Genomic DNA, 15071 nt, shown 5'->3' with positions numbered 1-15071 from the left:
CTCTTCGCGATTCCAAAACTCGCTAAATCGGAAGGTCATCCAGCAGAAGCTCTGCTTCTCGACTGGACCTTCACGAAGAAAAGCGCTCCCCAGAGTGAGCCCTTGTTCGCAACTGGGCGCTCCACTACCGTCCGCTGGACTTCTCCGGGGAACGTGCGGAGGCCGCCCGCACTCTGGCTGGGCACTGCCAAGCTGGCCGCTCAAAAGCGGACCCGCGGGCGGGGCGCGCTGGCCCCGGGGGCCGCCAGGGGGCGCGCTGGCCGCGGCGGGCGGGCGGCTCGAGCCTGCGGCGCGTCTAGGCTGGCGCGGCTCCCCGCGCACTCGCTGCCCACAAAGCGCCGCTGCGGACCGCTGCGGGAAGCTGCCTCGCGACCAGCTCCGCGTCCGCGCGAGCCCCTGCGTGCGGGAAGGCAGGGCGGGGCCGGCGCCGCCTGCCGAGAGGACCGGGCTGCGGGGCCCGCGTGGAGCGGCGGCGGCGGCGACTCCGGGCCGGGCCGGGCAGCGCAGGGCCATGGCCGAGGCGGCCGCGGCTCCGGTAAGGCCGGCGCGCGAGGGCTGCGAGCGTGGAGGGCCCCGGCTGGGGGAGGCGGCGGCGGGCCGGGGCCGCGCAGGCTCCTCTTCGGCCCGCCGCCACGTCGCCCGCGCCCGGCTCCGCGGCCGCAGCCCGCTCGGGGGCCGCCACCCGGACGGCGAGCTCGAGCGCGGGTCCGCGGCTCTCCCTCGGGTCCGCAGGTCCCGCGTCCTCGGGGCGGGGGCCCGGGCACCCCGGGTGGGCGGCCTCGAGCCGAGAGGGGCTGCCCCGTTTGGTGTCAGCCTGCAGAAACGGGGAGCGCGCTTGGGTTGGGCTGTTGCTGTGGTCCGCCGGCCATTCTCACGGCCGCGGGAGCTGTCGTCACCTAGTCCCCCCAGTGCGGCCACCTGCGCGCGAGGAGGTGGAGCCAGGTGTGCGCTCCGCAGATGCGTGAGGACCGCGCCTCACGCGCCGGGCCCTGCGGCGGCTGCGGCCAGCGCGAGCGCTCCTGTACTGCGGGCCTGCAGTGGGCCGGGCACCCTCCCAACTGCCGGGGCCACGGAGGCGGCCGGCACAGCCCCTGCACACGGCCACTGAGAACCAGGAGGGAATGGTCAGTAGCAGAAGGGTTGGAAAGAGTTCCCTGGATTTGCCACGGAAGAAGCCTTTGGCTCCCTGCGGAGAGCAGTTTAGTGGAGAGAGACTGGTCCACTGAGAAGTACCTTGAAAGTGGAAAAAGGAAGAGGAAAAAGAGGGAGCAGCAGCAATGGGGGTGGAGAATAGAGCAGAGGGGAATGCCATCTTTACTCTTGGGGCTCTTTTTCCTTTTATCAAAAACATTTAATCCAATGTATGAAAAATAATATTTTAACAAGAATCAGTATACAAGATCACTAATGAGATTTTACAGCTTTTTCCATATCACGTCTTCAGAATCTCGTGTATTTTATACAGCACAGATCACTGGAACTGAGCACACTGCAAGTGCTCAGTGGCCACGTGTAGCCAGTGACTGGTACTGAACAGGACAGGTCTATCAAATGGAGAAGAATCTGTAGAGATTGGCATGTTCGTGATAAAAGAAACAATGTACCTAAAAAGGTGGAAGGGGTTGGTGGCATTCAGAGTATAAGTGGAGAGACTGGCTTTAAATAGGATGAAACTTTTTCCCTTGGGAGGGAATTACTGATGAGTCTCAAGAGGAAAACAATGTGAAGAAAAAGAGAAAGTTGAGAGAGTTTAGTTCTAACTACTCAAATTGTCTTCTCAAAGTAGGAAGCCCTGTCATCTCCTGAGATTGAGGGGACTGCAATGCCAACTGACTGCAATGCCAAGTCTTTCTACTCACTGCTGTGTGTTCACAGGCAGCATCGCCTGGGAGCTTGTTAAAAATGAAGAATTTCCATTTTCCTCCCAGACCTGCTGAATCAACATGTGTTTTAAGTACAGATGATTCTTAGGCATGTTAACTTGAGAGTTTGTAGTGGCTTTATGGAATGGGAAAAGATGCCTGGAGAGCACCAGGCAGCGTTGTCCCCACTGAGCTAGACTAGCCTGTTGATGGGCAGACAGTAGTGCACAGGAGAGGTGAAGTGAGAATACGGTGGTATGTGAACCCGAAAGAGGGGCGTTTGTGGCAGATCAGGTTTGTGGAGTGAGAAGGCTCTGCAGAGGTCATCCTCGTTGGACCTCCTATTTGTCGTAGGAATGTCTTCCTTCTATGCCACTCTTTTTTTCAAAGTACATTCAGTGATATGGCAGCCAGTTATTTTTGTGGAAAGATCTAGTTCAAAATTGTTTATTATAGGTCAGGTCAGAGTTTGCCTGAAAATTCCCACGTTGGGTCTAATTTGACCTTTGGAGTAACACAATATAAGATTAAACAAGCCCATCTGTCTTGTTTTATAACTTCAAATATTTGAGAACAGCCATCATATTTTCTCTAGACTCAACATCCCCAGCTTGCTCACTTATTCCTGAATGTATGGTTGTGGTGTGTAGACAGGGTGGTGGACAGGGCGAGAGCATGAGTTTAAATGGGATTCGCTTCAGGACACTGAGCTCAGTGAAACCTGAAAGAACCCTTGTGCAGTTTTGCCTGTTCCAGAGATAGCCAAGGCAGCAGCACCCTGGGCCTCGTAGTAGAGGAAGTGTGCCGGACTTGGTCTTAAAAACCAGTTGAGTCACAGTCTTTCTGATTCTATCGCTGAACCACCAAAATGACCTCCAGAACAATGAGACTGATGCCAGCACTCTAAAACTGCACTAAAACTGTATGTAGATTAATCTCAACTGGACAATTAAGCAGTTCTTATCAGATTTTAGTTTGCGGTCCAGGGTTCCTTCTAATACTCTGTCTTGTCCCATCTCTCCACTGCACACAGACTTCTGAATGGGATTCCGAGTGCCTTACATCCTTGCAGCCCCTTCCTCTTCCTACACCCCCAGCAGCAAATGAGGCACACCTACAGACCGCAGCCATCTCCCTGTGGACAGTGGTGGCCGCCGTGCAGGCCATAGAGAGGAAGGTGGAGGTCCACAGCCGGCGACTCCTACACCTAGAAGGCAGGACAGGGACAGCAGAGAAGAAGCTAGCCAGCTGTGAAAAGACAGTGACCGAGCTTGGGAGCCAGCTGGAGGGCAAGTGGGCCGTGCTGGGGACCCTGCTGCAGGAGTACGGGCTGCTGCAGCGGCGGCTGGAGAACCTGGAGAACTTATTGAGAAACAGGAACTTCTGGCTCCTGCGCCTGCCCCCAGGTATTAAAGGCGATGTCCCAAAGGTAATACCTCCTCTTCTAGGGTTGAGATAGTACTCTAGACTTCACACGGCAGTAAGCGATGGCTTGGTCGGTTACTTAGATATTCTTATTTCCTTTCACAATCTAAAAATGTTTTAGGTTGAAGGAACCATGAAGCTGTTTTGTGTTTATTTGGGAAGTATTCTGTATTTAATTTAGTGCCCTTTTACAGTGTCAAGCTTCAGATGGGAAAACTATCCTAGCCAAATTTGGCTATCTGGTAGGTGGATTTTTTCTTTCTTGCTTTCTCCTATCCTTATGTGTCACTTTTATCTGTTAACCTATGTGCCAGAATCTTGATGAGGAAATTAAATCCAATATCAGTCCATTTAAATTTGTTCCCGATTTTGGTGAAAAGCCAGAGGGGACAAGGTAAGGGATATACAGTCCTATGGTTAATGTAAGGACTGGGGATTGTCCACAGATTAGGACTGATATAGCTCCTGTCCTTTAGCATCTTTACAGAAGAAGCATGTAGGGGTGCTAGGGCCCCATGGCCCTTCTGGAGGAAATAGCCCGTAAAACATAAGGAGATAAATATTATTCTAAAGCTGTGGAAGACAACCTTGAGGCAGCTCGTTTTCAAACATGCCTATTTACTCATTCATTTGTTCAGTAAGTATCTCTTGAACACTTGCAGTTTGCTCAGCGTACATTCTATGAAGGACACAGCAGTAAACAGCTCACTTAAGCTCAACTTATAATTTCCTGGGGAAAGGAAGCTACTACAAATACATCTATATTTGTATATACATTTGTATCAAAACAAATATATTTGCTTTGATCAAAAGTAAAGCAAAGTGCTATCTGGTGATCTATTTTCAAGCGGTTATCAGAGAAATTCTCATTAAGGAACAATGTTTAAGCTGAGGCTGAAAGGGCCTAACTATGAGAAATCCAAGAAGAGCTTTCCAGGCAGAAAGAATAGCCGGTGAAACTCCCAGAGGCACACACAGATGTGGGGCACAGGAAAAGGAAAAAGGCTAGTGAGCTGGCATGCATGCTTGAATAGGAGGAGCACGACAGGAGAAGTGGGTAGCGTCAGATCTCTTAGGGCACAGTTGTTCAGTCCTCGCTGTACCTAAGAATTAGCTGGTGGGCTTTTACAATTTGACTGGCATCACACCTAGATGGAGCCCAAGCATGGGTAATTTTGAAAGCCCCTTAGAAATCCTAATACGTGAGTAGGATTGTGAATGACTGATTGAAGGCATTTAAGACAAGGCATGGAATTTGGCTTTTAAACTTCAGTGTAATGAGAAGAAATTGGAGGTGTTAAGCAGAGGAATTGTATTGGTTTAATTTTGAAGTATCACTGGCTGCTTTGTAGAGAATGGATCTGGGGGCCAGAACAGAAGAGGGAGGGGAAAGTGAGGCAGCTGTAGTAGAGCGAGGACTGCTTGAATGCAGCAGGGGTGGAGGTGGAGGAGTAGACAGAAGCTGGGAGTTTTGGTGGTAGAACTGACAGTGGTGCCTACTGATGGAAATTAGAAATGAGAAATTAAGAACAACGATGGTATACTCACGGGGGGGGGGTAATATACTTAGAATTTGGTGTTCTAAGTATTTACTTTAAATTATATAATTCTCACAAGAGCCCTAATTTGCCCAAGGTTATATGGTTACTAACTGTAAATAACAGTTGTATTTTAATGGAGCTGACTCCAGAGAATAGATTCACTGAGTCTTTGACTCTAGTCTTAAAGAACTAGATAGATGGTGTTGGCCTTTCCTTAAGGGGAATACCTTGGGGAGGTGTGGCCTTGGAGTGGGAAGGAATTAGGAGTTCTCCTTGGGCAGTATGAGGTTTGAAAGGCCTGTGATACATTCCAGAGAGATGTTAAGTGAACACTGAAACTCAAGGGAGAGAGAAATATTTGGGTGTCTTTGACAGATGGTATTGTCAGTTATGCAAGTAGAAGGGATTATCCCAGGAGAGGAATTGGATAAACAAAAGAGGGTCCAGGAACCAAGTTCCAGAGGTAGGAGAAGCCAGCAGAGGAGGCTCAGCTGGAGAGGCCAGGAAGGCAGGGAAAACACACACACAGAGGTGGGTGATATCACAGGCCAAAGAGGAAAACATACTTCAGGTCAGAGTTGTCCTTGAGGTTGACTGTGCTCCTGGGAGGTCCGAAGAGATAAGGACAGGAGCCTTGACAAGAGTTGTTTGAGTGGAGAAGTAGGGCTGGGAGGCCGAACGGAGCAGAGCAGAGTGAGTGGGAAGAGGACAGGGAGCTCGCTGGAGAGCATCAGGTTGTCTGTGCAGGGGCAGAGAAAGAGGAGTGGCCAGGAAGGTCAGAGTCCGTTGTGATAGGGAGCTCCTGCCACATCTAATCTGTGTCTTGAGAACCTCTCCAGAGGTTGTTGGGGTCACTTAAATTTAGTATTTTTTAATAGAAAGGTAAAATTAAGTTCAAGTTATTTTCTTACTGGGTAAGTGGCTAACATTAAAACTGCCCATCTTAAACTCCAAACTCATATATAAAGTGGTTTATTTTAAAGATTTCTTCATGAAATTAAATGTATTATAGCTAGTCAAAATGTACTGAAGATTAACTAGATTGAAATATGGGAAATAAACTCTTGTATCCTTGCTTTATTGAAAATGACCTTATTCTGTCCTTATATTTGAGTACTCAGTTCTAGATCCAAAATCAGTTTCCCTCAAAAATTTCTTTAATTCTTATTTTTTATTTATTTATTTTTATTCCTTCCAGCTTTTAAAGGATCTTCCAAGTTGTCCACACATTTAAAGTCAATCGAAGGGTGTATTACTCCTATTTCCCACTCTACTAGGCAAAATGTCTATTTGGACAAAGTTATCAGCTTCATTAGTTTTTAAACATTGTTTTTGAATTTTTATTCATTTCTTGGTGCTGGGGATTAAAACTAGGGCCTTGCTTATGCTAAGCTTGTGCCCTATCACTGAGCTACACTACACTGCCCAGCCCTATTTATTTTGGCACTAGTGATTGAACCCAGGGTTGCTTTACCATTGAATCACATCCCCAGTCCTCTTCATTTTTTATTGAGACAGGGTCTTGCTGAATTGCTTAGGACCTGAATAAGTTGCTGAGGCTGGTCTCAAACTTGTAATCTCCTGCCTCAGCCTCCTGAGTTGCTGGGATTATAGGTGTAAACCACCACGCCTGGCACCCTCACCCCTATTTTATTTTTTTAATGTGGTAAAATATATGTAGAATAAATTTACCATTTTAACCAATTGTCACTTAATGTCACTAAAGTGACATTAAGTATATTCACATGGGAGTAATCATGACCCCCATTTATTCCCAGATCTTTTTCATCTTCCCAAACTGAAACTCGGTGCTCAGTAAACACTAACTCCCCTTTTCCTGTGCCCCATCTTCCGCAGCCACCATTCTGCTGTGCCTGTGACTTGAGGACTCTAGGGATCTGCGCAGCACTTGTCCTCTTGTGCTCGTTTACTTCACTTGGCATGATGACCTCGCGGCTGATGCATGTTGCAGCGCGTGCCGGATGGCCTGCCTTTTGAGACTGAGAAATAGTTCATTTCCCTCAGAGTTTTAAAGTCTTTGGGGCCTTTGTCTCATGACATCAGAGGCCACTGATGAAAAGTTTAATACCAAATCTATTCTCATTTGTTTATATTTTCTCTCTGGAAGTGTTTATAGTTGCTTTTCTAAATGTATTGAGAATATGTGTGGATATAGGTCTTTTAAAATTTACTTTGGACACTTAATGAGATCTTTCAGTCAGATGATTGGTGGCTTGGTGACTTTTAGCTCTGAGAAGTTTTCTTTTGTAGTTTGTTTTTATATTTTATCTTGCTGTTCCTCTTTTCTTCCCTCCTTTCTTTCTGGAACTATCATTGGATAATGGATTTTTTAAAAAAACATTTAGTTGTAGGTGGACATGATACCTTTATTTTATTTTATGTAGTACTGAGAATTGAACCCAGAGCCTCACACATACTAGGCATGTGCTCTACCACTGAGCCACAAATCTAGCCATGGATAATGGATTATTATCTTTATCTCTTAACTTTATCTTTTTCAGCTTTTTAGCTAGAGTTCTTTGATCTTTCCTTGACCTAATTTTTATTTTATCAATTGATACATTTAATTTTCAAAATGCTTTATTTTCTACTCCTTTTAAAAGCAGTCTGATTTTTTTTTTTTTTTTTTTTTTTAATGAATGCTTGAATTTCTCTGTGGTATTAGAGGTTTGTTTTGGGTTTATTTTCCTCTGGTATCATTGTAGCGTTTGTTCATCTTGGTGCAGTTAGTTCTGAATATTGGGCAATCCTTGGTTCCTTATTCATAGTCACAATAAAAGAATTAGATTGTTTAATAATTCGAAGTAGGAAGTGCTCTGCCACCCTACAGATCTGTTTATCCAAAGGATCTGCCCTTTGCGGGAGAGGGCACTCTCCACAGAGCTTGGTATAAGTGGACTTCACATTAAGGTTCCCTGGCAGGGAGCAGAGAGACAGGACGGTCCAGACAGAAGGAGTCACTGCTTACCCTTAGCTGTTGAGTCCACACTGTCTCCAGGCAGGTGGTTAAATTTCTTTAGAGATGAGGGCTCTGTTTCAGATTTGGGGAAATGCTGTTGTTATCCCTCTCGGACAGGGCCGATGTGGCAAAGGACAGGTCCCTGTGCTAAAGATAGGCCTTTAAACCACGCTTCATAACCAGGTTTACTCCTATTCAGAGTGGTCCTGCCAGTTTTGGATTCAGAGTATCTCTGAATTCCTTGGCCTTCTCCTGTGCATAGTTAGAGGAACAGCTGCCTCACTTAGACCTAACAACTGTCTCAGCCTCTGTCTCAGTGAGAATCTAATCAAAAACAGATCTGCTGATGGGCCTGTCCAACTCATTCTTTGTGTGATTGTGGGATCTAATCCACTTCCAACCTTATTTATTGCCATTTCAGTGGAATTCTGGGAAAAGAGGGGAAAATGTATTTAGTTAAAAATTTGAACAATAATCTTGTCTTGATCCTTAATTTTTGTCATTATTTATGTATTTTATGCTTGTACGATAAAGCAGGTCTTTTTTGTAGATAGGTTAAATAAAAACAACTATCAAATTTACAAGTCTACACTGTCAACCCCATTTGTCACTGAGCAGGATTGTGAAGATAAGTGGTTTGTTGTTCTAGCCCCAAGGAAACAAAATTTCTAGTAGGAGAAATGTTGACACAAGTGAAGCAACCTAGGAAAAAAAAATATTATTTTATAGCTAAATAATAGCTATAATAGCTTAATAACATTCATATAGACCTTGGGACCTTAAAGGCTGGGTTAATTTATGAAAGGAGTGTAAGACCTATAAAATACCAGTGAGTTGTGATCTTATAAGTTACTATCCAGTGTAAAGTATACAGAGTCTGGACAGTGGCTTAGAGTAGTTAGTATGTGTTCAGCTGAATTGAAGTGTCTTGTTGACTTGTTAGCGTGGTTCTCTAGAGTAAATGGCAGCGGATCTGTCATCTGCAGCAAGGCATGACTGTTGCCTAGGAACAGCCAGCTCACCTGCTCTGTGTATAAACATTAAATGACACTTTACTCTGAACAAGCCAGCCTGAGTGTCAAGTCAGATGTAGTTCTATATAAATTAAAATTACATTTATCCTTAATCAATCTGCCCTGTGGAGTTGAGAGTTGAGTGGTTTTTTTAGTTTGTTTGTTTGGTTTTAAATCATATCCCAAAGGCCTGAGTATCTCTGGGTGACCTGGTACCATTGGAGGTGTTTGCTTGTTTGTTCTTTCTTTCTTTCTGAGATGGTGTCTTGCTGTATTGCCCCCAAGCTGGTCTTGAACTCCTAGGCTCAAGCAATCCTTCTCCTTTAGCTTCCTGAGTAGCTGGGACTGTAGGCACGTTGCCACCATGCCTGGCTAGCACTTGGATTTCTAAAGTGGGGAGACCCTGATCTCTAACAGGGGTGACTACCCAGCAATGTGTAGGTCCTCTGAAACAGCTAGCCCATCAGCCTCTGCTGGAGAAGGTGCGGTCATCAGGGCTGAGGGCCATCAGAGTCACACTTAAGATCAACGTGGGGTCAGGATGCACAACACTATTATCCCACAAAGAGGTAGGGGGAGCTCACAGAGAATTCCCAAGGCATATTACTGAGGTCAGAAAGCGGTCGAAGAATGACAAAGATGTTAGGAGGGCAGGCAATAAGAGAGACTGGAAGCATAAGCAAGTCCTCTTCCTCCAAGAAGGCTTCCCTGAGGCAGGCAACACAGGTGCCCACTAGGCTGTTTCATTCAACAAAACATTTGATTGGGCTGGGATGGCTCGGTGATAGAGCACTTGCCTAGCATATGTGAGGCCTGAGATCAATTCTCAGCACCGCATATAAGGAAATGAATGAAATAAATGTCCATCAACAATTTGAAAAATTTTGGTGAAGATCTCATGTGGGATTTGATAAGTCATGGTCCCTCTCTTCCAAAGAGTCACATCTGGCTGGATCTGGCACACACTATAATAGGTGGCAGCTAGGGCAGGAGGACTGCAAGTTCAAAGTCAGCCTCAGCAATTTAGCAAGGCCCTCAAGCAATTTAGTGAGACCCTGTCCCTCAAAGATTAAGAAAAGTGGGGAGAGGGAAGGAGGGACTGGGGATGGTTGGCTAAGTGGTTAAGTGACTTGGGTTCAATCCCTGCTACCAAAAAACAATCCAAGTGTCACATCGTTGATTCTGGCTTGGTGACTTTGATTTCCTCTCTCCCACAGCAGTTGTACCCAGCCAGGGTCCTCACTGGCTCCTCAGCTGAACCCCCCCCCCCCCACTTCCCACTACTCCACATCTCACACCTGCCCTCCAGCCAATAGGATGGAGTGCTGTTTGACAAGCCCCATGACACCTCCTACTTTGGTGATGTCCCCTCCATTTAGAATGTCCTTGTTATCCTTAAGGACCAGTGCAAAAGTCACCTCTCTTAAAGCCTTCCCTAGTGTCCCATATCTAAAATAATTATTCTTTGAATTTATATGGCCCTTTGACTCCACTTAAGACACATAATTTTCTACCTTGTGTTAGGTCCCCTTAATAGCCTATAAGCTCAAGACTTTCTGATTTAGACTTGCTCCTGCCTCTTTTGGACTATGCATATGGTAGCTACTCCAATTTTTTTTTCTATCAAAGCAGTTCTTTTTTTAAAGAGATATTTTTAGGTATAGATGGACACGATACCTTGATTTTATTTATTTATTTTTATGTGGTGCTGAGGATGGAACCCAGAGCCTCACACGTGCTAGGCAAGTGCTCCACCTCTGAGCCACACCCCCAGCTCCTATCAAAGCAGTTCTTAAAGTGTGATCCACAGATCCCAGGAGGTCAGAGAGGGCAAAATTGTTTTCATAATAATATCGGGACATCATTTATCTCTTTTACCATCAGCATTTGCACCGACAGTCCAAAAACAGTGGTGGGTAAAACTGCTGACAGCACAAATCAAGGCAGATGCAACACATTTACTGGAAGTCCTTCACCACTGTGCACTTAAAGCAAATGAAAAAAAACATTCACTTAAGAATGGCTTGATGAGTAGTAAATATGTTAGTTTTATTACATGTTGACCCTTGAATATCTGTCTTTTTAATTTTCTGTGTGACAAGATGGAAATACACATAACACATTTCTGCTTCATACCCAGAACAACTTATAATTAATTGTCTTTAAGAAAAGCACTTGGGCAGTTGTTTCAGTTGTGAACTGAACTAACTGATGTTTTTTCCCATGTAACATTTCTGCTTGAAAGAGTAACTGACACACAAGCAGACAGTTTCTTGAAAATGATTAAGTTCTTCCAAGGAAAATAATTATTACCAGTGATAATGTAAAATTAGAATTCTTTCAAATGAAAATTAGAATTCACTGCTAGGAACTTAACAGTTTTATAAAACTTAAGTAGTCATATTAATTAATGTCATTTAAAGTTTTTTTTTTTTTTTTTTAAATATGTCGCCATTGGGAAGATCTGCCTAACTCAGAGAATCAGTATTTTCCAAATGACCAGCATAGATTGTTATAAAATAACAAAGGGATATTAGGTCATTTAAAGTGCAAAATAGGCAAAAGTTCATTTGATATTGCTTCAGATTCTGCATTGCAGCTAATAATTAGACACTAGCACTTGTAGAGTTTTGGTGTAGAATGTCAGGGGAAAAAATATACATAATCAACTACAAGATTTTTAATATTCCCACTCTATTCTAGTTTCACATTGTTAGTCCAGCTTTTCTTCATATACTTCAACCCAAACAATGTATTGTACTAGATAAAATACAGAAATCCAATGATTTCCTTTAATTCAAACATTAAAGACATTTGCAAAAACTCATAAAATGATGCCACTAATTTGTTTGCTAGCACAATGTCTTATGAAAATTAACTTGTAATGAATTTGTTATTTTATTTTAAATTTTTATTTTTTGGTACCAGGGATTGAACCTAGGGCTGCTTAACCACTTGAGCCACATCCACAGCCCTTTTTTATTTTTTGTTTAGAGACAGGGTCTTGCAGAGTTGCTTAGGGCCTTGCTAAATTGCTGAGGCTGGCTTTGAACCCCCAATCCTCCTGCCTCAGCCTCCTGAGCCACTGGGATTACAGACGTGTGCCACTGCACATGGTGAATTTGTTATTTTGAATTAATGCGTTTTTAAAAAATTCTCTTTTTCTAATATAGTAAATACTAATAGACATTTAAATGCTAGCTTAATAATTTTTAAGAGGTTACTGAGGTCTGAGACCAGAAGGTCTGAGAGCGCTGTGCTGGGATCACAGTTCTGTCTCAGGGTTGGGGGTCATGGCTCCTGTCCTCCAGTGGGCACGTCCCTCTTCTGCCTGCTGCCTGCGCTGCGTTCTCGAGCCTCCCTCCGCTGAGTTGCACCTCTCCTCTTCTCCCTGCGACGTCCTGAAGTCCAACCTGGCCATGGCCTTCCTAGCCTGTGGCGCAGCTCCCGCCCTGGGACGACTCCGCCTACTTCTGCCTCGTGTTCCCGGCTCAGGTCTAACCTGACCCTGACCCTGACCCTGACCCTAACCCTAACCCTAACCCTAACCCTTTCTACGTCCTCAAGAAACTTACCACGAAAAGATGAGTAGGGACTTTTTTCAACCTTGCATGTTTGAAATGTCTTTAATTCTATATGGGATTGGTATTTTAGCTCATTTTAAGGTTTTATGAAAAAAAATTTAATTTTGGGAAAAAAAGTACACATACATACATATACATATAAATATATATACCCACTTTAGCAACAATAGTCTCTTGTTTTCTCACTGTCCTTTTCCCGCAGCATCCTGTTGTTACTTTATGGGTAAAAAAGTTTTCTCAAATATTTATGGTAATACTAATTAGAGAAGTATTTTTTATTTATATGCTTAATAATTCTGTTCATTATTACTACCCCTCCACCCCACTCATTCTTTTTTCCTTTTTTCCTATTTCCTGTTTTCTTGTTCATATCACAGGCTTTCTGTAAGGTCACTGATTCTTAGTAGTTAATTCGTATTTAAGAATAAACTAAGGCTGGGGATGGTGGCTCAGTTGGCAGAGCATTTACTCAGCAAGCACAAGGCCCTGGGTTCACTCCCCAGCACCACAAAAATAAAATAAAATAAAACTAGGGCTGGGGTTATGGCTCAGTGGTAGAGCTCTTGCCTAGCACATGTGAGGCACTGGGTTTAATCATCAGCACCTCATAAAAATAAACAACGGTATAGTATCCATCTACAACTAAAAAAATACTGAAAAAAAAAAAAAAAAAAAAAGAATAAAACTACAAAGCTGCTGCATGGTAGAAGAGCCAGCCACTGTGGTGCATGTTTCACCAGGTACTAGTGTCCAGGCTGGGTGGCTCAGTCTCCCAGAGCCCTCCTGTTTTTGCTGCAGGAGAATTGCCTAACTTTAGCCCAGTCCGCCTGGGAGGTGAGGGATTCCATTTGCTTATGACTATTCTCTCAACAAAACTCTCACCCCCAGGTAGGTGGAATTCATTATTGTCTTCCGAATGCACTCCTCATTTTTCTTGTTTACATGTTTATCCCATTCTTATTAGGACTAGCCAAAATCCCATCTCACAAGGGTCATCCCAGCCCCATTATAACTGTGTGTCTAAAATTTCTTATCCATGTCACTAATTTACATGCCCATTTTGGGAAGAAACCATATTTTAATAATCTTGGAGCTTAGAGAGAACCTTATACATAAAGGATACTCAGTTTTTCTTGTGGGAGTTAAACACTGCTTTGCAGTTGTTCCTAACTCTGAATGACTGTTTACAAGTAATTGACGCACCCTCCCAAACACAGCCCTAGAGTTTATCACCTCCCTCCTTGGGAGCATCTGAACTGGAGGCTAGGCTCTGCCTTAAGTTTCTCCTGTATCTTTTCACTGTTTCATATAGTATTTTGCAACTAAGAAGACACTTAAAAAGATTTATTGGGGCTGGGGAGATAGCTCAGTTGGTAGAGTGCTTGTCTTGTAAGCACAGGGCCCTGGGTTCGATCCCCAGCACCCCCTTCCAAAAAAAAAAAAAAAAAAGATTTATTGATTGAGGGGAGTGGGCAGCAATCTAAGGTGACGTCTTGGCCTCACATCCCTGATAAGGCAGTCCACTGAACAAGAGAGAGGCTTTTCTCAGTGCCTGCTACCCTTTGCCTTCAGGGCTCTCATGGATATCTCGGATTTCCCCAAGGTTCGAAGTCTGACTGTCCTCCACACCTCGTTGCCGTCTCTTCCTTCTGGCTCCACCTGCTCTTTGCTGAGGATCCTGCCAGGTGTTGTGGGCTCTGCCAACACCTTGAGTGTAGGACCATATCTCTTAATCCCAGTGCCTCTATGAGATGAGTGGATGTCAATGGTCAGAGCTATGGAAGTGTCCCCTATAGCAAGTCCAGCCAGAACACAGCTCATCATTGTGTGTGTAGTACTGGCAATTGAACTAAGGGCCTTGTGTAAGGTAGGCAAGCACTCTCCCACTGAGCTCCCCAGCCTTGCTCTTAAGTGTTATGTGTACTCATTGCAAGGAGTGTGTATGAGTCTGGTATTTTTAGAAATATATTTTTCTTTAGTTATAGATGAACACAATACCTTTATTTTATTAATTTGCTTTTTTATGTGGTGCTGAGAATCAAACCCAGTGCCTCACACATGCCAGGCGAATACTCTACCACTAAGCCACAACCCCAGCCTGAGTCTGGTATTATGACCTGCAGAGGAAAAGGAAATATTCCTGGAAAGAAAACTGGGACGTTAAGAAAGCTAGAACTTAGTTTTATGTGGTTGTTAGCTCACTTTCCAAAGTGGACACTTTCCTCAATATTTCCCCCTTCTGGTCCAGTGCGCTGACAAATTCTCAACCTGCACTCAAGCTGTTAACCAATGAAAGGTAAGGATGTGTGCATCATAAAACTAGTCATTTGTCTCTGAAAGCAAGACATACAAGGTTGCAGAATGAATACCTAAAGTTACAATGAATTCACGTGCCTGTTAAGTAAAAAGCAAACACACCAAGAAAAATTTCAACTGTGCTTCAAGAGCTCGGAGAAGAATTAGTAGAGAAAACTAAAGACTTAGGAGAAATCAAGCTGCACATATCAACACCACAGAAAATGGAATTGTTAAGAGCCAAATATAACAAGAATTAGAAACTGCAGTGAGAGTATATTTTTGGAATCTGGGTGAAGGGGAAAAGTATTGAGTTGATTATTATCAGCTTCTCCATGACATGTTTCTCAAATCAGAATCTGAACACCAAA

The 15071-nt window shown here is 44.2% G+C and overlaps 1 protein-coding gene across 1 annotated transcript in view; it reads left to right on the top strand.

Moving 5' to 3' along the window:
• The window catches only part of ZNF398 (zinc finger protein 398), a 28003-nt gene continuing 12932 nt past the window's right edge, over positions 1–15071 (top strand). The window contains 2 exon segments of the mRNA XM_079149320.1: positions 1–535; positions 2896–3291. Of these exon segments, the coding sequence (XP_079005446.1) occupies positions 512–535; positions 2896–3291 (420 nt within the window). The 5' untranslated portion in view covers positions 1–511.

This window comes from Sciurus vulgaris (assembly GCF_902686455.1).
Source record: "Sciurus vulgaris genome assembly, chromosome: 8".
Taxonomy (NCBI): domain Eukaryota; kingdom Metazoa; phylum Chordata; class Mammalia; order Rodentia; family Sciuridae; genus Sciurus; species Sciurus vulgaris.
Note: the sequence above shows the minus strand (reverse complement) of the source record. Positions and strands in the feature narration are given on the sequence as shown.